At 44.6% G+C, this 21928-nt stretch overlaps 2 protein-coding genes and 1 long non-coding RNA gene across 6 annotated transcripts in view; 1 reads left to right on the top strand and 2 right to left on the bottom strand.

Moving 5' to 3' along the window:
• Positions 1-273, bottom strand: part of LOC117727692 (kinesin-like protein KIF26A) — a 37883-nt gene extending 37610 nt beyond the window's left edge. Inside the window, exon 1 of the mRNA XM_034528118.1 lies at positions 217-273. Within this exon, the coding sequence (XP_034384009.1) occupies positions 217-273 (57 nt within the window). The remainder of the gene's footprint in view (positions 1-216) is intronic.
• A 1204-nt stretch (positions 274-1477) lies between these two features.
• Positions 1478-14557, top strand: LOC117727157. Its single transcript, XR_004609022.1, has 3 exons — positions 1478-1599; positions 2875-2908; positions 14487-14557. It is a non-coding gene; the product is annotated as an uncharacterized LOC117727157 (long non-coding RNA).
• A 1792-nt stretch (positions 14558-16349) lies between these two features.
• The window catches only part of LOC117727115 (pleckstrin homology domain-containing family G member 3-like), a 37352-nt gene continuing 31773 nt past the window's right edge, over positions 16350-21928 (bottom strand). For 3 of the 4 annotated variants that reach the window (XM_034527184.1, XM_034527183.1, XM_034527185.1), the window contains 2 exons: positions 20097-21573; positions 16350-17498 (listed from right to left, as the gene is read on the bottom strand). In XM_034527184.1, coding sequence (XP_034383075.1) covers positions 16669-17498; positions 20097-21573 — 2307 coding nt within the window. In that variant the 3' untranslated portion in view covers positions 16350-16668. The remainder of the gene's footprint in view (positions 17499-20096; positions 21574-21928) is intronic. The other variant, XM_034527186.1, reaches the window with a different exon arrangement.

Here is a 21928-nt window from a genome sequence, read left to right as displayed (position 1 = left end):
TAACTAGAGAATTAACAACTAGCACAGCAGCTAACGAGCCATTACACTGACTTTGTGTTTGTCTATGCCATAGCCCTTCCATGTGGGTACATTATAATCATGCTACTGCCTATAGATCACATGATGCTGATCATCATGTGATACTGTTGACATGTTGATGAAATGATTATGATGACGATGATGTCAGGGGGCGTTAACTCTATATGTAGACGTCACCTGAGGACAGCCAGGTGTGTGTTTGGCAAGAGAGCAGAAGGTTTTTCTGTTGAACATGTTTCATTTATGTTTCTGTTGCTGTTATGCAATCAAAGGAAGTTTTGAAGTGTCACTACGAGAGAAGGCGCGTTGATTTACTGACCGCTCATCTAGTTAACTTAACTTGTTCCAGGAAGTGCAGAACCAGAGAGGTGCACCTGGTGGACTGTACCAAGTGTGGGAAAGGGGGAGGGGGATCAGACAAGGTACCAGAACCAGAGAGGTGCACCTGGTGGACTGTACCAAGTGTGGGAAAGGGGGAGGGGGATCAGACAAGGTACCAGAACCAGAGAGGAGCACCTGGTGGTCTGTACCAAGTGTGGGAGACGTGGAGGGGGATCAGACAAGGTACCAGAACCAGAGAGGAGCACCTGGTGGTCTGTACCAAGTGTGGGAGACGTGGAGGGGGATCAGACAAGGTACCAGAACCAGAGAGGAGCACCTGGTGGTCTGTACCAAGTGTGGGAGACGTGGAGGGGGATCAGACAAGGTACCAGAACCAGAGAGGTGCACCTGGTGGTCTGTACCAAGTGTAGGAGACGTGGAGGGGGATCAGACAAGGTACCAGAACCAGAGAGGAGCACCTGGTGGTCTGTACCAAGTGTAGGAGACGTGGAGGGGGATCAGACAAGGTACCAGAACATTCAAACTTCAATGTAATATCTTAGTCAGTTAAATAAAATACAGAATGTCAGAGTTTTTATTTTGGTTAATGACGATATGTAGCGAAACAGAAGTGGAAGGAGTACTCGGATAAGTTCACTGAAGTAATACTGCATTCTAAACCGTACTGAAGTGAAAGTACAACAGTATTACTCAGTGTGACTGATGGAGTCTCAGCTCTTCTGGTTCCTTCTGACGCGATTACTAACTTCGGAAATTGTTTTACTCGACAGGTTAACCACTGAGCCTGATATCTGATTAATCATGAGCTCTCTCAACCAATCAGAGTTGATCTCATGTTCATTAATCATGAGCTCTTACCTGTAATCAGTGATCCAATTACAAGTAATTTAGAAAGCAGTCTTTAAACGTGGACATGAAACGATGTTCATTAATCTGACCTTCAGAGCGGCAGCTTGTCTGTTCAGCTGTGACGCCACAATGTGGCAGCGTTGACAGAGTCTCTGCAGCTCCTCCTGGTCCTCCTGGTCCTGCTGGTCCTCCTGGTCCTGCTGGTCCTGCTCCTCGTAGCGGCTCAGTTCGCCGGCCGACAGTGAGCCTTCGGGGTTCGGCCGCGAGCCTCTCGACTCCTCGTCGTCATCCCCTGCAGAGCGAAGACGCTTCCTGCCGCCGAGAGGAAGGAGAGTCTGACCCTCCACCACCTGCAGACAGAAGAACCTGGTCAGTCACCTGGAGAGTCCACTGGTCCTGAAGAATCCTTTAGAGTACATTGATCCTAGAGAGTCCTTTTTAGAGTATGTATCCACTTGTCCTGGAGAGTCATTTAGAGTCCACTGATCCTAGAGAGTCCACTAATGACTGAATAAAAATCCAACATTCGTAGTTATGCCGATGATACTCGACTATATATATTATTATATATCTCGATCAAGCCAGACGAAATCAACCAGTTCACTATACCTCAAACCGCCTTAAGGACATAAATACCGGGAACAGTACGTTCCACTTCCTGTTTCACTCTTTACAGAGAGCCGTCTGTTAACGTCCTCTGAGCTTTGAATAACATTTTATTAACCAGATAAATCACGTGGAACCAAACTTTAATACTAGCTTCAAATGAATCTTCTCTTTCAACATCAGTGTAGTTTTTACTTTGAACTCAGATTACATTAAACCTTTTGAGTTGGTTAAACTCTGTCTCAGTTTAGTTAAAGTGTATCTCAGTTTGGTTAAAGTATATCTCAGTTTGGTTAAAGTATATCTCAGTTTGGTTAAAGTATATCTCAGTTTGGTTAAAGTGTATCTCAGTTTGGTTAAAGTATATCTCAGTTTGGTTAAAGTATATCTCAGTTTGGTTTAAGTATATCTCAGTTTGGTTAAAGTCTATCTCAGTTGGGTTAAAGTCTGTCTCAGTTGGGTTAAAGTCTGTCTCAGTTGGGTTAAAGTCTATCTCAGTTGGGTTAAAGTCTGTCTCAGTTGGGTTAAAGTCTGTCTCAGTTGGGTTAAAGTCTGTCTCAGTTGGGTTAAAGTCTATCTCAGTTGGGTTAAAGTCTGTCTCAGTTGGGTTAAAGTCTGTCTCAGTTGGGTTAAAGTCTGTCTCAGTTGGGTTAAAGTCTATCTCAGTTGGGTTAAAGTCTGTCTCAGTTGGGTTAAAGTCTATCTCAGTTGGGTTAAAGTCTGTCTCAGTTGGGTTAAAGTCTATCTCAGTTGGGTTAAAGTCTGTCTCAGTTGGGTTAAAGTCTATCTCAGTTGGGTTAAAGTCTCTCAGGTCAAAATAAAAGCATAGGCATGCAGGTATTGCAATCAAGTAAAATAATGACAATAATTAAAATCACAGTGGAGGAAACAAGGACATGAATTAAATCCAGAACACTGAAATGACTTTCTATCTTTGATCTTACTGTGGTTCTTTACTCTAATAACAATAACTTTAAGCTACATCCATAATGAGGGTATAATGTTTCCTGTTTGATACTCACTGTGTATCTCCTGTAGTCTGGTCTGTGAGCCCGAGCTGCATCCCAGTACTGTGAGTACATCTCTATTATTGATCTCTCTGGTTACAAACTGGTAATAATCTCTGGTAATAAACAGTATATATTAACTCTCTTTAATAAACTATCTGGTATTAAACTATCTGCAATAAAATATCTGTAATAAACTCTGATCTTTTGATCAGATCTCTGAGTGACTCCTTCATTGGAGAGGATTCAGTGTCTGAGTCTGTTTTGAATACAGCTGAGAGTGTGTGTGAGTGTGTGTGTGTGTGTGTGTGTGATTGTGTGTGTGTGTGTGTACGGTTGTGTGTGTGTTTGTGCGTGTGTCTGAGTGTGTGTGTGTGTGAGTGTGTGTGTGTACGGTTGTGTGTGTGTGAGTGTGTGTGTGATTGTGAGTGTGTGTGTGTGATAGTGTGCGTGTGTCTGTGTGTGTGCGTGTGTGTGATTGTGAGTGTGCATGTGTGCGTGTGTGTGTGTCTGAGTGTGTGTGAGTGTGTCTGAGTGTGTGTGTGAGTGTGTCTGAGTGTGTGTGTGCGTGTGTGTGTCTGAGAGTGTGAGTGTGTGTGTCTGTGAGTGTGTGTGTCTGTGAGTGTGTGTGTGTGTGTGTGCGTGTGTGTGTCTGTGAGTGTGTGTGAGTGTGTGTCTGAGTGTGTGTGTGTCTGAGTGTGTGTGAGTGTGTGTGTGTGTCTGAGTGTGTGTGTCTGTCTGTGTGTGTCTGTGTGTGTCTGTGAGTGTGTGTGTCTGTGAGTGTGTGTGTGAGTGTGTGTGTGTCTGAGTGTGTGTGAGTGTGAGTGTGTGTGTGTGTGTGTGTGAGTGTGTGTGTGTGTCTGTGAGTGTGTGTGTGTCTGTGAGTGTGTGTGAGTGTGTGTGTGAGTGTGTGTGTGTCTGAGTGTGTGTGTCTGTGAGTGTGTGTGTGTGTGAGTGTGTCTGAGTGTGTGTGTGTCTGAGTGTGTGTGAGTGTGTGTGTGTCTGAGTGTGTGTGTCTGTCTGTGTGTGTCTGAGTGTGTGTGTCAGGACTCTGGGAGGAGGACCACGATGTCGTTGAAGCGTGAACGTTCAGACTGCAGGAAGCTGAATTGAAGATCCGTTCTGACATTGTCAGGTCACATGACCAGTGAGTATTGATGTGGTACATTTACTCAAGTACTCGACTGTAGTACAACTAGAAGTACTCTCATCCACTACGTCTCTGGTGGAAATACTTTTACTCCATTCATAGGACAGCTGTAGTTCCTTTATAGTGAATTATTATATAAACATGCTTCAGGACATCACTCTGTCTTTTTGTCTCAGGTTTATAGTTAGTGCTGGTTCAGGTTTATAGTTAGTGCTGGTTCAGGTTTATAGTTAGTGCTGGTTCAGGTTTATAGTTAGTGCTGGTTCAGGTTTATAGTTAGTGCTGGTTCAGGTTTATAGTTAGTGCTGGTTCAGGTTTATAGTTAGTGCTGGTTCAGGTTTATAGTTAGTGCTGGTTCAGGTTTATAGTTAGTGCTGGTTCAGGTTTATAGTTAGTGCTGGTTCAGGTTTATAGTTAGTGCTGGTTCAGGTTTATAGTTAGTGCTGGTTCAGGTTTATAGTTAGTGCTGGTTCAGGTTTATAGTTAGTGCTGGATCAGGTTCATAGTTAGTGCTGGTTCAGGTTTATAGTTAGTGCTGGTTCAGGTTTATAGTTAGTGCTGGTTCAGGTTTATAGTTAGAGCTGGTTCAGGTTTATAGTTAGTGCTGGTTCAGGTTTATAGTTAGGGCTGGTTCAGGTTTATAGTTAGTGCTGGTTCAGGTTTATAGTTAGTGCTGGTTCAGGTCTATAGTTAGTGCTGGTTCAGGTCTATAGTTAGTGCTGGTTCAGGTTTATAGTTAGTGCTGGTTCAGGTCTATAGTTAGAGCTGGTTCAGGTTTATAGTTAGTGCTGGTTCAGGTTTATAGTTAGTGCTGGTTCAGGTTTATAGTTAGTGCTGGTTCAGGTTTATAGTTAGTGCTGGTTCAGGTCTATAGTTAGTGCTGGTTCAGGTCTATAGTTAGTGCTGGTTCAGGTTTATAGTTAGTGCTGGTTCAGGTCTATAGTTAGTGCTGGTTCAGGTTTATAGTTAGTGCTGGTTCAGGTTTATAGTTAGTGCTGGTTCAGGTTTATAGTTAGTGCTGGTTCAGGTCTATAGTTAGTGCTGGTTCAGGTTTATAGTTAGAGCTGGTTCAGGTTTATAGTTAGTGCTGGTTCAGGTTTATAGTTAGTGCTGGTTCAGGTTTATAGTTAGTGCTGGTTCAGGTTTATAGTTAGTGCTGGTTCAGGTTTATAGTTAGTGCTGGTTCAGGTTTATAGTTAGTGCTGGATCAGGTTCATAGTTAGTGCTGGTTCAGGTTTATAGTTAGTGCTGGTTCAGGTTTATAGTTAGTGCTGGTTCAGGTTTATAGTTAGAGCTGGTTCAGGTTTATAGTTAGTGCTGGTTCAGGTTTATAGTTAGGGCTGGTTCAGGTTTATAGTTAGTGCTGGTTCAGGTTTATAGTTAGTGCTGGTTCAGGTTTATAGTTAGTGCTGGTTCAGGTTTATAGTTAGTGCTGGTTCAGGTCTATAGTTAGTGCTGGTTCAGGTTTATAGTTAGTGCTGGTTCAGGTCTATAGTTAGTGCTGGTTCAGGTTTATAGTTAGTGCTGGTTCAGGTTTATAGTTAGTGCTGGTTCAGGTTTATAGTTAGTGCTGGTTCAGGTCTATAGTTAGTGCTGGTTCAGGTTTATAGTTAGAGCTGGTTCAGGTTTATAGTTAGTGCTGGTTCAGGTTTATAGTTAGTGCTGGTTCAGGTTTATAGTTAGTGCTGGTTCAGGTTTATAGTTAGTGCTGGTTCAGGTTTATAGTTAGTGCTGGTTCAGGTTTATAGTTAGTGCTGGTTCAGGTTTATAGTTAGTGCTGGTTCAGGTCTATAGTTAGAGCTGGTTCAGGTCTATAGTTAGTGCTGGTTCAGGTTTATAGTTAGAGCTGGTTCAGGTCTATAGTTAGTGCTGGTTCAGGTTTATAGTTAGAGCTGGTTCAGGTTTATAGTTAGTGCTGGTTCAGGTTTATAGTTAGAGCTGGTTCAGGTTTATAGTTAGTGCTGGTTCAGGTTTATAGTTAGTGCTGGTTCAGGTTTATAGTTAGTGCTGGTTCAGGTCTATAGTTAGAGCTGGTTCAGGTCTATAGTTAGTGCTGGTTCAGGTTTATAGTTAGAGCTGGTTCAGGTCTATAGTTAGTGCTGGTTCAGGTTTATAGTTAGTGCTGGTTCAGGTCTATAGTTAGAGCTGGTTCAGGTCTATAGTTAGTGCTGGTTCAGGTCTATAGTTAGTGCTGGTTCAGGTCTATAGTTAGTGCTGGTTCAGGTTTATAGTTAGTGCTGGTTCAGGTTTATAGTTAGTGCTGGTTCAGGTCTATAGTTAGTGCTGGTTCAGGTCTATAGTTAGTGCTGGTTCAGGTTTATAGTTAGTGCTGGTTCAGGTCTATAGTTAGAGCTGGTTCAGGTTTATAGTTAGTGCTGGTTCAGGTTTATAGTTAGTGCTGGTTCAGGTTTATAGTTAGTGCTGGTTCAGGTTTATAGTTAGTGCTGGTTCAGGTCTATAGTTAGTGCTGGTTCAGGTCTATAGTTAGTGCTGGTTCAGGTTTATAGTTAGTGCTGGTTCAGGTCTATAGTTAGTGCTGGTTCAGGTTTATAGTTAGTGCTGGTTCAGGTTTATAGTTAGTGCTGGTTCAGGTTTATAGTTAGTGCTGGTTCAGGTCTATAGTTAGTGCTGGTTCAGGTTTATAGTTAGAGCTGGTTCAGGTTTATAGTTAGTGCTGGTTCAGGTTTATAGTTAGTGCTGGTTCAGGTTTATAGTTAGTGCTGGTTCAGGTTTATAGTTAGTGCTGGTTCAGGTTTATAGTTAGTGCTGGTTCAGGTTTATAGTTAGTGCTGGATCAGGTTCATAGTTAGTGCTGGTTCAGGTTTATAGTTAGTGCTGGTTCAGGTTTATAGTTAGTGCTGGTTCAGGTTTATAGTTAGAGCTGGTTCAGGTTTATAGTTAGTGCTGGTTCAGGTTTATAGTTAGGGCTGGTTCAGGTTTATAGTTAGTGCTGGTTCAGGTTTATAGTTAGTGCTGGTTCAGGTTTATAGTTAGTGCTGGTTCAGGTTTATAGTTAGTGCTGGTTCAGGTCTATAGTTAGTGCTGGTTCAGGTTTATAGTTAGTGCTGGTTCAGGTCTATAGTTAGTGCTGGTTCAGGTTTATAGTTAGTGCTGGTTCAGGTTTATAGTTAGTGCTGGTTCAGGTTTATAGTTAGTGCTGGTTCAGGTCTATAGTTAGTGCTGGTTCAGGTTTATAGTTAGAGCTGGTTCAGGTTTATAGTTAGTGCTGGTTCAGGTTTATAGTTAGTGCTGGTTCAGGTTTATAGTTAGTGCTGGTTCAGGTTTATAGTTAGTGCTGGTTCAGGTTTATAGTTAGTGCTGGTTCAGGTTTATAGTTAGTGCTGGTTCAGGTTTATAGTTAGTGCTGGTTCAGGTCTATAGTTAGAGCTGGTTCAGGTCTATAGTTAGTGCTGGTTCAGGTTTATAGTTAGAGCTGGTTCAGGTCTATAGTTAGTGCTGGTTCAGGTTTATAGTTAGAGCTGGTTCAGGTTTATAGTTAGTGCTGGTTCAGGTTTATAGTTAGAGCTGGTTCAGGTTTATAGTTAGTGCTGGTTCAGGTTTATAGTTAGTGCTGGTTCAGGTTTATAGTTAGTGCTGGTTCAGGTCTATAGTTAGAGCTGGTTCAGGTCTATAGTTAGTGCTGGTTCAGGTTTATAGTTAGAGCTGGTTCAGGTCTATAGTTAGTGCTGGTTCAGGTTTATAGTTAGTGCTGGTTCAGGTCTATAGTTAGAGCTGGTTCAGGTCTATAGTTAGTGCTGGTTCAGGTCTATAGTTAGTGCTGGTTCAGGTCTATAGTTAGTGCTGGTTCAGGTTTATAGTTAGTGCTGGTTCAGGTTTATAGTTAGTGCTGGTTCAGGTTTATAGTTAGTGCTGGTTCAGGTTTATAGTTAGTGCTGGTTCAGGTTTATAGTTAGTGCTGGTTCAGGTCTATAGTTAGAGCTGGTTCAGGTCTATAGTTAGTGCTGGTTCAGGTTTATAGTTAGAGCTGGTTCAGGTCTATAGTTAGTGCTGGTTCAGGTTTATAGTTAGTGCTGGTTCAGGTTTATAGTTAGAGCTGGTTCAGGTTTATAGTTAGTGCTGGTTCAGGTTTATAGTTAGTGCTGGTTCAGGTTTATAGTTAGTGCTGGTTCAGGTCTATAGTTAGAGCTGGTTCAGGTCTATAGTTAGTGCTGGTTCAGGTTTATAGTTAGAGCTGGTTCAGGTCTATAGTTAGTGCTGGTTCAGGTTTATAGTTAGTGCTGGTTCAGGTTTATAGTTAGGGCTGGTTCAGGTTTATAGTTAGTGCTGGTTCAGGTTTATAGTTAGGGCTGGTTCAGGTTTATAGTTAGTGCTGGTTCAGGTTTATAGTTAGTGCTGGTTCAGGTTTATAGTTAGTGCTGGTTCAGGTTTATAGTTAGTGCTGGTTCAGGTCTATAGTTAGTGCTGGTTCAGGTCTATAGTTAGTGCTGGTTCAGGTTTATAGTTAGTGCTGGTTCAGGTCTATAGTTAGTGCTGGTTCAGGTTTATAGTTAGTGCTGGTTCAGGTTTATAGTTAGTGCTGGTTCAGGTCTATAGTTAGTGCTGGTTCAGGTTTATAGTTAGTGCTGGTTCAGGTTTATAGTTAGTGCTGGTTCAGGTTTATAGTTAGTGCTGGTTCAGGTCTATAGTTAGTGCTGGTTCAGGTTTATAGTTAGAGCTGGTTCAGGTTTATAGTTAGTGCTGGTTCAGGTTTATAGTTAGTGCTGGTTCAGGTTTATAGTTAGTGCTGGTTCAGGTTTATAGTTAGTGCTGGTTCAGGTTTATAGTTAGTGCTGGTTCAGGTTTATAGTTAGTGCTGGTTCAGGTTTATAGTTAGTGCTGGTTCAGGTCTATAGTTAGAGCTGGTTCAGGTCTATAGTTAGTGCTGGTTCAGGTTTATAGTTAGAGCTGGTTCAGGTCTATAGTTAGTGCTGGTTCAGGTTTATAGTTAGAGCTGGTTCAGGTTTATAGTTAGTGCTGGTTCAGGTTTATAGTTAGAGCTGGTTCAGGTTTATAGTTAGTGCTGGTTCAGGTTTATAGTTAGTGCTGGTTCAGGTTTATAGTTAGTGCTGGTTCAGGTCTATAGTTAGAGCTGGTTCAGGTCTATAGTTAGTGCTGGTTCAGGTTTATAGTTAGAGCTGGTTCAGGTCTATAGTTAGTGCTGGTTCAGGTTTATAGTTAGTGCTGGTTCAGGTCTATAGTTAGTGCTGGTTCAGGTTTATAGTTAGTGCTGGTTCAGGTCTATAGTTAGAGCTGGTTCAGGTCTATAGTTAGTGCTGGTTCAGGTTTATAGTTAGAGCTGGTTCAGGTCTATAGTTAGTGCTGTTTCAGGTTTATAGTTAGTGCTGGTTCAGGTCTATAGTTAGTGCTGGTTCAGGTTTATAGTTAGTGCTGGTTCAGGTTTATAGTTAGTGCTGTTTCAGGTTTATAGTTAGTGCTGGTTCAGGTCTATAGTTAGTGCTGGTTCAGGTCTATAGTTAGTGCTGGTTCAGGTCTATAGTTAGTGCTGGTTCAGGTTTATAGTTAGTGCTGGTTCAGGTTTATAGTTAGTGCTGGTTCAGGTTTATAGTTAGTGCTGGTTCAGGTCTATAGTTAGTGCTGGTTCAGGTCTATAGTTAGTGCTGGTTCAGGTCTATAGTTAGTGCTGGTTCAGGTTTATAGTTAGTGCTGGTTCAGGTTTATAGTTAGTGCTGGTTCAGGTTTATAGTTAGTGCTGGTTCAGGTTTATAGTTAGTGCTGGTTCAGGTCTATAGTTAGAGCTGGTTCAGGTCTATAGTTAGTGCTGGTTCAGGTTTATAGTTAGAGCTGGTTCAGGTCTATAGTTAGTGCTGTTTCAGGTTTATAGTTAGTGCTGGTTCAGGTCTATAGTTAGTGCTGGTTCAGGTTTATAGTTAGTGCTGGTTCAGGTTTATAGTTAGTGCTGTTTCAGGTTTATAGTTAGTGCTGGTTCAGGTCTATAGTTAGTGCTGGTTCAGGTCTATAGTTAGTGCTGGTTCAGGTCTATAGTTAGTGCTGGTTCAGGTTTATAGTTAGTGCTGGTTCAGGTTTATAGTTAGTGCTGGTTCAGGTTTATAGTTAGTGCTGGTTCAGGTTTATAGTTAGTGCTGGTTCAGGTTTATAGTTAGTGCTGGTTCAGGTTTATAGTTAGTGCTGGTTCAGGTCTATAGTTAGTGCTGGTTCAGGTTTATAGTTAGTGCTGGTTCAGGTTTATAGTTAGTGCTGGTTCAGGTTTATAGTTAGTGCTGGTTCAGGTTTATAGTTAGTGCTGGTTCAGGTTTATAGTTAGTGCTGTTTCAGGTTTATAGTTAGTGCTGGTTCAGGTCTATAGTTAGTGCTGGTTCAGGTCTATAGTTAGTGCTGGTTCAGGTCTATAGTTAGTGCTGGTTCAGGTTTATAGTTAGTGCTGGTTCAGGTTTATAGTTAGTGCTGGTTCAGGTTTATAGTTAGTGCTGGTTCAGGTTTATAGTTAGTGCTGGTTCAGGTTTATAGTTAGTGCTGGTTCAGGTTTATAGTTAGTGCTGGTTCAGGTTTATAGTTAGTGCTGGTTCAGGTCTATAGTTAGAGCTGGTTCAGGTCTATAGTTAGTGCTGGTTCAGGTTTATAGTTAGAGCTGGTTCAGGTCTATAGTTAGTGCTGGTTCAGGTTTATAGTTAGTGCTGGTTCAGGTTTATAGTTAGAGCTGGTTCAGGTTTATAGTTAGTGCTGGTTCAGGTTTATAGTTAGTGCTGGTTCAGGTTTATAGTTAGTGCTGGTTCAGGTCTATAGTTAGAGCTGGTTCAGGTCTATAGTTAGTGCTGGTTCAGGTTTATAGTTAGAGCTGGTTCAGGTCTATAGTTAGTGCTGTTTCAGGTTTATAGTTAGTGCTGGTTCAGGTCTATAGTTAGTGCTGGTTCAGGTTTATAGTTAGTGCTGGTTCAGGTTTATAGTTAGTGCTGTTTCAGGTTTATAGTTAGTGCTGGTTCAGGTCTATAGTTAGTGCTGGTTCAGGTCTATAGTTAGTGCTGGTTCAGGTCTATAGTTAGTGCTGGTTCAGGTTTATAGTTAGTGCTGGTTCAGGTTTATAGTTAGTGCTGGTTCAGGTTTATAGTTAGTGCTGGTTCAGGTCTATAGTTAGTGCTGGTTCAGGTCTATAGTTAGTGCTGGTTCAGGTCTATAGTTAGTGCTGGTTCAGGTTTATAGTTAGTGCTGGTTCAGGTTTATAGTTAGTGCTGGTTCAGGTTTATAGTTAGTGCTGGTTCAGGTTTATAGTTAGTGCTGGTTCAGGTCTATAGTTAGAGCTGGTTCAGGTCTATAGTTAGTGCTGGTTCAGGTTTATAGTTAGAGCTGGTTCAGGTCTATAGTTAGTGCTGTTTCAGGTTTATAGTTAGTGCTGGTTCAGGTCTATAGTTAGTGCTGGTTCAGGTTTATAGTTAGTGCTGGTTCAGGTTTATAGTTAGTGCTGTTTCAGGTTTATAGTTAGTGCTGGTTCAGGTCTATAGTTAGTGCTGGTTCAGGTCTATAGTTAGTGCTGGTTCAGGTCTATAGTTAGTGCTGGTTCAGGTTTATAGTTAGTGCTGGTTCAGGTTTATAGTTAGTGCTGGTTCAGGTTTATAGTTAGTGCTGGTTCAGGTTTATAGTTAGTGCTGGTTCAGGTTTATAGTTAGTGCTGGTTCAGGTCTATAGTTAGTGCTGGTTCAGGTTTATAGTTAGTGCTGGTTCAGGTTTATAGTTAGTGCTGGTTCAGGTTTATAGTTAGTGCTGGTTCAGGTTTATAGTTAGTGCTGGTTCAGGTTTATAGTTAGTGCTGTTTCAGGTTTATAGTTAGTGCTGGTTCAGGTCTATAGTTAGTGCTGGTTCAGGTCTATAGTTAGTGCTGGTTCAGGTCTATAGTTAGTGCTGGTTCAGGTTTATAGTTAGTGCTGGTTCAGGTTTATAGTTAGTGCTGGTTCAGGTTTATAGTTAGTGCTGGTTCAGGTTTATAGTTAGTGCTGGTTCAGGTTTATAGTTAGTGCTGGTTCAGGTTTATAGTTAGTGCTGGTTCAGGTCTATAGTTAGTGCTGGTTCAGGTTTATAGTTAGTGCTGGTTCAGGTTTATAGTTAGTGCTGGTTCAGGTTTATAGTTAGTGCTGGTTCAGGTTTATAGTTAGAGCTGGTTCAGGTTTATAGTTAGTGCTGGTTCAGGTTTATAGTTAGTGCTGGTTCAGGTTTATAGTTAGTGCTGGTTCAGGTTTATAGTTAGTGCTGGTTCAGGTTTATAGTTAGTGCTGGTTCAGGTCTATAGTTAGTGCTGGTTCAGGTTTATAGTTAGTGCTGGTTCAGGTTTATAGTTAGTGCTGGTTCAGGTTTATAGTTAGTGCTGGTTCAGGTTTATAGTTAGTGCTGGTTCAGGTTTATAGTTAGTGCTGGTTCAGGTTTATAGTTAGTGCTGGTTCAGGTTTATAGTTAGTGCTGGTTCAGGTTTATAGTTAGTGCTGGTTCAGGTTTATAGTTAGTGCTGGTTCAGGTTTATAGTTAGTGCTGGTGGTTTTTGTCTGTTTTTCTTGGTGAAAGTGGCTGACAGAGAGCAGTGTTGTGTGTGTGGTTGTGTGGTGGTTGTGTGTGTGGTTGTGTGGTGGTTGTGTGTGTGGTTGTGTGTGTGGTTGTGTGTGTGGTTGTGTGGTGGTTGTGTGTGTGGTTGTGTGGGTGGTTGTGTGTGTGGTTGTGTGTGTGGTTGTGTGGTGGTTGTGTGTGTGGTTGTGTGTGTGGTTGTGTGTGTGGTGGTTGTGTGTGTGGTTGTGTGTGTGGTTGTGTGTGTGGTTGTGTGGTGGTTGTGTCTGTGGTTGTGTGTGGTGGTTGTGTGTGTGGTTGTGTGTGTGGTGGTTGTGTGTGTGGTTGTGTGTGTGGTTGTGTGTGTGGTTGTGGGTGGTTGTGTGGTGGTTGTGTGTGTGGTTGTGTGTGTGGTTGTGTGGTGGTTGTGTGGTGGTTGTGTGTGTGGTTGTGTGTGTGGTTGTGTGGGTGGTTGTGTGGTGGTTGTGTGTGTGGTTGTGTGTGTGGTTGTGTGGTGGTTGTGTGTGTGGTTGTGTGGTGGTTGTGTGTGTGGTTGTGTGTGTGGTTGTGTGGGTGGTTGTGTGGTGGTTGTGTGTGTGGTTGTGTGTGTGGTTGTGTGGTGGTTGTGTGGTGGTTGTGTGTGTGGTTGTGTGTGTGGTTGTGTGGTGGTTGTGTGTGTGGTTGTGTGTGTGGTTGTGTGGTGGTTGTGTGTGTGGTTGTGTGTGTGGTTGTGTGGTGGTTGTGTGTGTGGTTGTGTGTGTGGTTGTGTGGGTGGTTGTGTGGGTGGTTGTGTGGGTGGTTGTGTGTGTGGTTGTGTGTGTGGTTGTGTGGTGGTTGTGTGTGTGGTTGTGTGGTGGTTGTGTGGGTGGTTGTGTGGTGGTTGTGTGTGTGGTTGTGTGTGTGGTTGTGTGTGTGGTTGTGTGTGTGGTTGTGTGGGTGGTTGTGTGGTGGTTGTGTGTGTGGTTGTGTGGTGGTTGTGTGTGTGGTTGTGTGTGTGGTTGTGTGTGTGGTTGTGTGTGTGTGTGGTTGTGTGTGTGGTTGTGTGTGTGGTTGTGTGGGTGGTTGTGTGTGTGGTTGTGTGTGTGGTTGTGTGTGTGGTTGTGTGTGTGGTTGTGTGGGTGGTTGTGTGTGTGTGTGGTTGTGTGTGTGGTTGTGTGGGTGGTTGTGTGGTGGTTGTGTGTGTGGTTGTGTGGTGGTTGTGTGTGTGGTTGTGTGTGTGGTTGTGTGTGTGTGTGGTTGTGTGTGTGGTTGTGTGGGTGGTTGTGTGTGTGGTTGTGTGTGTGGTTGTGTGTGTGGTTGTGTGTGTGGTTGTGTGTGTGGTTGTGTGGGTGGTTGTGTGTGTGGTTGTGTGTGTGGTTGTGTGTGTGTGTGGTTGTGTGTGTGGTTGTGTGGGTGGTTGTGTGTGTGGTTGTGTGTGTGGTTGTGTGTGTGGTTGTGTGTGTGGTTGTGTGTGTGGTTGTGTGGGTGGTTGTGTGTGTGGTTGTGTGTGTGGTTGTGTGTGTGGTGGTACTGTGTGTACAAGGGGGTTTGGTGGGTTTCTGTGTGCGTGTTGGCGCAGCCGGCCGGCCGGCGCATGTTAGCGGCGTGCTACACGGCGTGCTACACGGCGTGCTACACGGCGTGCTACACGGCGTGCTACACGGCGTGCTACACGGCGTGCTACACGGCGTGCTAACCTCGACAGCGTGGAGAAGATGAGCACGGTGGTGCCGGTTCTGCCGCTGGTAACGCCGGCGGTCAGGGTCACGGTGGACAACGTGCCCCCGTTCATTAGGGACGAGGTGTTGCTCAGAGAGCTGGAGACACAGGAGGGTGGTGTCGGGGGTGAGGAAGGTCTCCTCAGGGTGCAGGTCTCCCCTGCTGAAACACGTGGTGTCTCACAGGAGGCAGCTCCTCATGGTCCTGAACAACAGGAGTGAGGAGCTCAACCTCGTCATCAGGACCAGAGTCGAGGGTTTTGACTATGTGCTGTTTGTGACCTCTGGAAACAGGAAGTGTTTCAGGTGTGGACGAGAGGGGCATCAGGCCAGGGACTGCCCAAGGAAGAGGTCAGCTGAGCGGGACAGAACCAGAAGGGTCCTGAGGGGGTCGGAGGGGACCGGCAGGAGGGGCAGGGAGGACAAGGGGAGACGGGTGGGGCCCGAGGTCCAGAGGAGCGACCTGAGGAGCCGGTCCTGGACTGGGAGGCGTGTCGCCGGTGGAGGACGAGGACGAGATGGAAGAGGAAGCTCCCGACAGCGAGCCGAACAGTTGTTGTTTGGGGATTTATTTAGTTAATGTGAATACAATGTGTCTGTTTGTTTGTATTGTTTTATGTAAAATAAAGGTTTTGTAAAAAAAAAAAAACCACACTCACCTTATTGAGCTGCTCTAGATATGCTTTTATTTGTGAGGAAATATAAATAAATAAATACATGAACAAAGTAAATAAAATGCTCAATTAAACTTTACAACAATTACAAAAACAAAAAGGCACAGAAGTGAAGCCATTAATATATCAAATTGATTCTTTATAATGTGTGGGTTGAATTGTTATGTCATTGGTTTATTTGCATATTGAAGCAACAATATCAGAACAGGTCACATGTTAATCTTTTATTGATTATGAGGCCGTGTTTTTATATGAAGAACCAACATTATGACATCATATTCAATCTAATAATCTGCATAATAAATTGTGACAATCTCTTGTGCATTATTAACACTCATCCTGCATTATGAGGTTATTTATTACAGCACAGATACTAATTATTATCAGAGCAGCTGAAACCAAAGGACCAGTTATTAAATATTATATACGAGCGCTGACCTCCTGAAACTGAGTCTGGAACTCTCACGTTCCACATTCTGCATTCAATCTCCTCTTTGGTTCTCCGTGGTTCTGTCCTGTAACCGGTTCTGTTCAGAGCCGACGAGTTCGGAAAGTAAAGTGTTGAGTCTTTGGCTTTTGAGGGGTTAGGGGGTAGGGGTTTAGGGGGTAGGGTTTAGGGGTTAGGGGTTAGGGGGTAGGGGTTTAGGGGGTAGGGGTTTAGGGGTTAGGGGGTAGGGGTTAGGGTTTAGGGGTTAGGGGGTAGGGGTTAGGGGTTAGGGGTTAGGGTTTAGGGGGTAGGGTTTAGGGGGTAGGGGTTTAGGGGTTAGGGGTTAGGGTTTAGGGGTTGGGGTTAGGGGGTAGGGGTTAGGGTTTAGGGGGTAGGGTTTAGGGGTTTAGGGGGTAGGGTTTAGGGGTTAGGGTTTAGGGGTTAGAGGGTAGGGTTTAGGGGTTAGGGTTTAGGGGGTAGGGGTTAGGGTTTAGGGGGTTGGGGTTAGGGTTTAGGGGTTAGGGTTTAGGGGGTAGGGGTTAGGGTTTAGGGGGTAGGGGTTAGGGTTTAGGGGGTAGGGTTTAGGGGGTAGGGTTTAGGGGGTAGGGGTTAGGGTTTAGGGTTTAGGGGTTAGGGTTTAGGGTTTAGGGGGTAGGGGTTAGGGTTTAGGGGGTAGGGGTTAGGGTTTAGGGGGTAGGGGTTAGGGTTTAGGGGTTAGGGTTTAGGGGGTAGGGGTTAGGGTTTAGGGGGTAGGGGTTAGGGTTTAGGGGTTAGGGTTTAGGGGGTAGGGGGTAGGGTTTAGGGGGTAGGGTTTAGGGGTTAGGGAAGTGAAGTCTTCCTGCGCCATTAAAAGGTTCCACTGCAGAACGGTTCCTTAAATACTCTGCTAGAAACATCGTTTAGTGGTGAGTTCCCTGACAGCAGGAATCCACAACTTCGATCGTCTCTGCTGTAACTGTAATATATATAATATATATATCATAAAATATCTTATCATATATAATACAATAAAATACCATATATATATACACACAATATATCATTTTATGTATAATAAAATAATATATATATATATATAATATAACATAATATCATGTCATATATAATATAACATATAATATAACAATATTAATAATATCAGGCTGATTCCAGACCTGACTGAAGGTCAGTTCACTGGAAGATGTTCTCATATTGTTTTAGATATATTTATCTTTAAATGCCAGAAAGGACTTTTTACATAAAAAAAAGAGACATTTCGACTCTTTAATTTTCAGAGCGAAGGATCTGAAAATGTTCTTCATAATAACTTAAAAGCTCATAATTTCATCCGTAGAATCATATTTGTATATTTCTGTAGAAGTGAATTATTTACATATCAGCTCCGGCTCTGGAACTTTTCTCTCAGATGTTTCACGAGACTCTGCTGACTCGCTTCTGTCTTCGGTCCGCCGGTCTGATCCGGTCTGTGGTCCCGAGGCCTCGCCGGCTCAGCTCTGGTTCTCACGTCCTCCCTCTGCCGGTACTTGTCGGACTCCCGGTAGACCCGGCAGCGGTCGGTGGCGGTCACGATGGAGATCTTCTCCCTGCTGGTGGGCGAGCGGATCTGGATGTAGTTGTCGTCCGCGTCTTCTTCCGTCTCTGCAGCCCGCGATTCCGGAAGCTTCTCCTCCACGAGGATCTTCTGTTCCTCGTCATTCGGCAGCGGTGCATCGGCCGCGACGTAATACCCGTCGTAGACCTGGTCCTGGAGCTCCTGCAGCTCTCTCCTCTGGTATCCACTCAGCCGCGGGTCCAGGGAGTTGGCTCTGTGCAGACGCTTCCTGCGCTCCTCCCGGCTGCCGCGAGGCCCGTATGGAGGAACCTCGGTAGAGGCCTCGTCGGCGAGGAGGAGGCCGGAGGAGCAGCTGGAGCGCCTCCTTCGACCGCCGTCCAACATCTGCTCCGGGATGGAGAGACTCCGGCCGACGGGGCTCCGATGGTGGGCCGAGTATCTGGAGCGGAGCTCTCGGACGTCGGGCCAGCTGAAGCCCTCGACGGGAGGGGGGATGCCGAGGGGGATCAGAGGACTGCGGGAGCGAGCTCGACCCGGGTCCAGAACCGCTGAGCTGCAGGAGAGACCGGAAGCCTGGATCTGGTCCACAGGGCTCAGCGGTAGAGAGGTGGCCTGGTTATGAGAAACCAGCGGCGGAGTCGGGTTGGGTTTACCTGCATAGCACAAAACATCAGGGATGTAAAGATTAATTCCAGTTTTTCTTTATTGATTCTCATTTTCTCTGTTTGCTGGCGGTTCTGGATCCGCTGGTTCTGGACTCGCTTGACTCTCGAGATGGAAACTATCAGCCTGAAGGTGTTGGAGTCATTGGTGTAGTTTAATGTATCTACTTTTACCTTTTCCCTTTCATTAAGTTCAATTCAATTCAATACAGGAGTCATGTGATCTCTTTTCTTAGTTTTTGTGAGTACACGAGCTGCAGCATTCTGGATCAACTGGAGGGACTTAAGAGACTTATTAGAGCAGCCTGATAATAAGGAGTTGCAGTAATCTAGTCTGGAAGTAACAAACGCGTGAACCAGCTTTTCTGCATCTTTTTGAGACAAGATGTGCCTGATATTTGAAATGTTACGTAGATGATAAAATGCAATCCTTGAGATTTGCTTCACGTGTAGTTAAAGGACAAGTCTGGGTCAAAGATAACTAGAGATTCTTTACAGTGGTGTTGGATGCCAGGGCAATGCCATCTACAGAAACCACATCACCAGATAATTGATCTCTGAGGTGTTCAGGGCCAGTAAAATAACTTCAGTTTTGTCTGAGTTTAACATCAGGAAGTTGCAGGTCATCCATGTTTTTATGTCTTTAAGACATTCTTGAAGTTTAGCGAGCTGGTTGGTCTCCTCTGGTTTGATCCATAGATATAATTGAGTATCATCTGCATAACAATGAACGTTTATGGAGTGTTGCATGATAATATTGCCCAAAGGAAGCATATATAAGGTAAATAAAATTGGTCCAAGCACAGAACCTTGTGGAACTCCGTGATTAACGTTGGTGGTCATTGAGGCTTCATCGTTTACAAATACAAACTGAGATCGATCTGATAAATAGGATTTAAACCACATACAGTACAGAGATGAGTCCTTTATCAGCACTAAGGTCTAACAAGACCAGTACGGAGATGAGTCCTTTATCAGCACTAAGGTCTAACAAGACCAGTACAGAGATGAGTCCTTTATCAGCACTAAGGTCTAACAAGACCAGTACAGAGATGAGTCCTTTATCAACACTAAGGTCTAACAAGACCAGTACAGAGATGAGTCCTTTATCAGCACTAAGGTCTAACAAGACCAGTACAGAGATGAGTCCTTTATCAGCACTAAGGTCTAACAAGACCAGTACAGAGATGAGTCCTTTATCAGCACTAAGGTCTAACAAGACCAGTACAGAGATGAGTCCTTTATCAGCACTAAGGTCTAACAAGACCAGTACAGAGATGAGTCCTTTATCAGCACTAAGGTCTAATAATACCAGTACGGAGATGAGTCCTTTATCAGCACTAAGGTCTAACAAGACCAGTACAGAGATGAGTCCTTTATCAGCACTAAGGTCTAATAATACCAGTACGGAGATGAGTCCTTTATCAGCACTAAGGTCTAACAAGACCAGTACGGAGATGAGTCCTTTATCAGCACTAAGGTCTAACAAGACCAGTACAGAGATGAGTCCTACTTTCTCAAGGATCTTAGAGAGGAAGGGAAGGTTAGAGATCGGTCTGTAGTTAGCCAACACCTCTAGATTAAGAGTGGTCTTCTTCAGGAGAGGTTAATTACAGCTACTTTGAAGGAATGTGGTACATGGCCTGTTAGCAAAGACACATTAACAATATCCAGCAGAGAGGTGCCAATTAAAGGCAACACGTCTTTAAGCAGCCTCGTTGGGATGGGGTCTAAGAGACAGGTAGACGGTTTAGAAGTAGAAACCGTTGAAGACAATTGGTCTAGGTTAATGGGAGAAAAGCTATCCAAATATACACCAGGGCATACAGCCGTTTCCAAGGCCACTCCTCTTGATGACAGATCGGTAGTAGTTAAGGGCAAGAGATCATCAATCTTGCCTCTAATAGTTAAAATCTTTTCATTGAAGAAGTTCATGAAGTCATTACTACTGAGGTCTATAGGAATACACGGCTCCACAGAGCTGTGACTCTCTGTCAGCCTGGCTACAGTGTTAAAGGGAACCCTGGGGTTGTTCTTATTTTTCTCTATTACTCATAAGTAATAGGCTGCTCTGGCATTACGAAGAGCCTTTTTATATGTTTTAAGGCTGTCTCGCCAAACTAGGTGTAAGTCAACTAACTAGGAACAGACCAGAATACTCCTTAATGGTCAGTTATATTTCAACATGCAGTTTCTATTTTACTTGTTTTTAATCAGATATCATTACATCTTTATCATAAACTCCCTCATTAAGTTGTATTAAATCTCCCCATAGTTCATGTTGAAGTGTCCTTGAGCAAGACACTGAACCCCCAGGTGCTCCCCGGGCTTCATTGCAGCCCACTGCTCCTTAATAACTAAGAATGCGTCAATGCAGAGAAGAAGATAACCATGGGGATCAATAAAGGATATATTATTAATATTATTAGTTTCCTCAAATCCAAAGATTTGGAAAGCTTTAAATTTGTCATATTCTCTAAATCGACATACTTTAAACACTTAATTGCTGCTCATTTAAATTGGTATTTAAGGGAGTGCTGAATATCGGTCGATATCTGAGGACCAGAAACCTTTAGGCCGCCACAGTACCTGGACCCTCCTTCTCCTCCGCCAAACAGGGTAAAGTCTTCCTGCCCATCAGGACGCCCTGACTCTGCTGTCGGAACATCGGTTTGGTGGTTTTGATCCGCTGGCTGTACTGGCGGGCCAGATGGAGGACTTTGCTCTTGGTCTTGTCTCCGTCGTCCAGCTGGTTCGAGTCCTCGCCGGCTGTCTCCCCCTCTGGTTTCAGCTGGGTGACCCGAGGACCCAGAGCCCTGAGGGTGGCGGCCTCGTCCCCGAACACCTTCAGACTTCCTGTCCGACTCACACCGGAGGGTTTGAGCTTGAGGGGCGAAGGACTTACGGATCCCTTGGCGGTGGTGCTGAGGTCAGACGCTCCGCTCTGGTTTGAGGTCTTCGTCGTGTCAGAAAGGCCGATGTTAGTCGGGCTGGAGCTCTTTGGAGCTTCTCGGGATTGACGGAGATTGTCACTGTGAGATCGATCAATCTCACGCTCCATTGTCTGCCAGATCTTGATCATTTCAGAGGAAGGTCTGAACTCTTCGTCCGCAGACGGTTTGTCCTGCAAGCCTTGAGATCTGAACCAGTGGCTGTCTTCTGAATCTTCTGGATCCGTGATTCTCTGATCAGACCTGAAAAAGTCCAACGAGTCACTCAAGACCATGTGACCCTGGGGACCTGTGGTTAAAGCTGAGCTTGACTCCAGACTGGTGGATGTGGTTGAGGTGGAGGGATTCGTCTGGATGGCTTCTTCCTTCGGGGTGCTGTTGAGCCGGCTGACAGAGCTCCTGACCAGCCCAGTCGGGATGTATGTCAGACTCTCTCGACGCTGGAGGCTGAAGGCGGCGTCCTGGTTCTCCGCGTTCTCGTAATAGCTCCTGATTTTGCCGATAAGCAGCTGGTCCTGCTTGGACAAGGTGGAGTCCCGCCTCCGCCGAATGCCTCGCTCAGCGTCAAAGAGGATGTCGTCCCGAGGAGACAGCAAGGTCAAATCTGTCAAACCGAAGTTCTCTGCAGGATCAGAACAGATACTGTTGAGTCTCGATATCTGGTCGGCGGGTTCGGCGCTGAGGGAGTTGCCGGTCCTGCTGGGTAGCCGCGGTGACGCACAGCCGAGGGCTCGGGCGTCGTCCTGGGCCAGGCTGCCTCGCTTAATGCTGTTGGTGAAGTGCTGAGCGATGGCGCTGGCTTTGTCCAGGACGGACGACGGAAGGATGCTGATCGCTTGGCCCTCTTTCACTGGGGCCTTTAAGTCCTCCTCGTCCTCGTCCTCGGAGGACTCCCCGCTACTCAGGGTCTTTGAGTCTGAATCAGGTGCGGCAGGGGACGGTTGCTCCGTAGTTTCTTGATCTCCTTCAGGTTTCTGCTCCTCTGACCTTGGAGGAGATGCTGGGAAGCCAGGACGCGGAGCAGACAAGCTGTCCGGATCGCAGGGTTCTGGTTCAGGGTTTTCTGTTGATTCAAACTCTGAGGTCTTCTCTTGAGGCAGCTTGTCTGTGGAAGGCTACAGAGGAGGAAAGTCCAAGACAGGATAAATGGTTAGAACTGGAACGTTAGTCCAAACGAAGCGAAACACCTTTAAGAACTGTACTCTAAGAAGTCTGAAGATAGTGGGGCGAACCGATCCCCCTCCTGATGCTGGACCACACAGGTTGTGTTATCATGTTTCCAGGATCTGAAGCTCATAATAATAACAATGATGCTGACCAAACATTACGAGACTACAAAGTTGATGCAAAGACGCGATTGGACGCAAAATCCCGCCGGTCAACGTATTCGCTTGAGTTAAAATATACAAGAAGGTTTTTGGTGTGATCAGAGTCTAAAGATCCAAACACAGATCTGGATAATTAGTAATA

The sequence above is a fragment of the Cyclopterus lumpus genome, chromosome 24 (assembly GCF_009769545.1).
Source record: "Cyclopterus lumpus isolate fCycLum1 chromosome 24, fCycLum1.pri, whole genome shotgun sequence".
NCBI lineage: Eukaryota > Metazoa > Chordata > Actinopteri > Perciformes > Cyclopteridae > Cyclopterus > Cyclopterus lumpus.
Note: the sequence above shows the minus strand (reverse complement) of the source record. Positions and strands in the feature narration are given on the sequence as shown.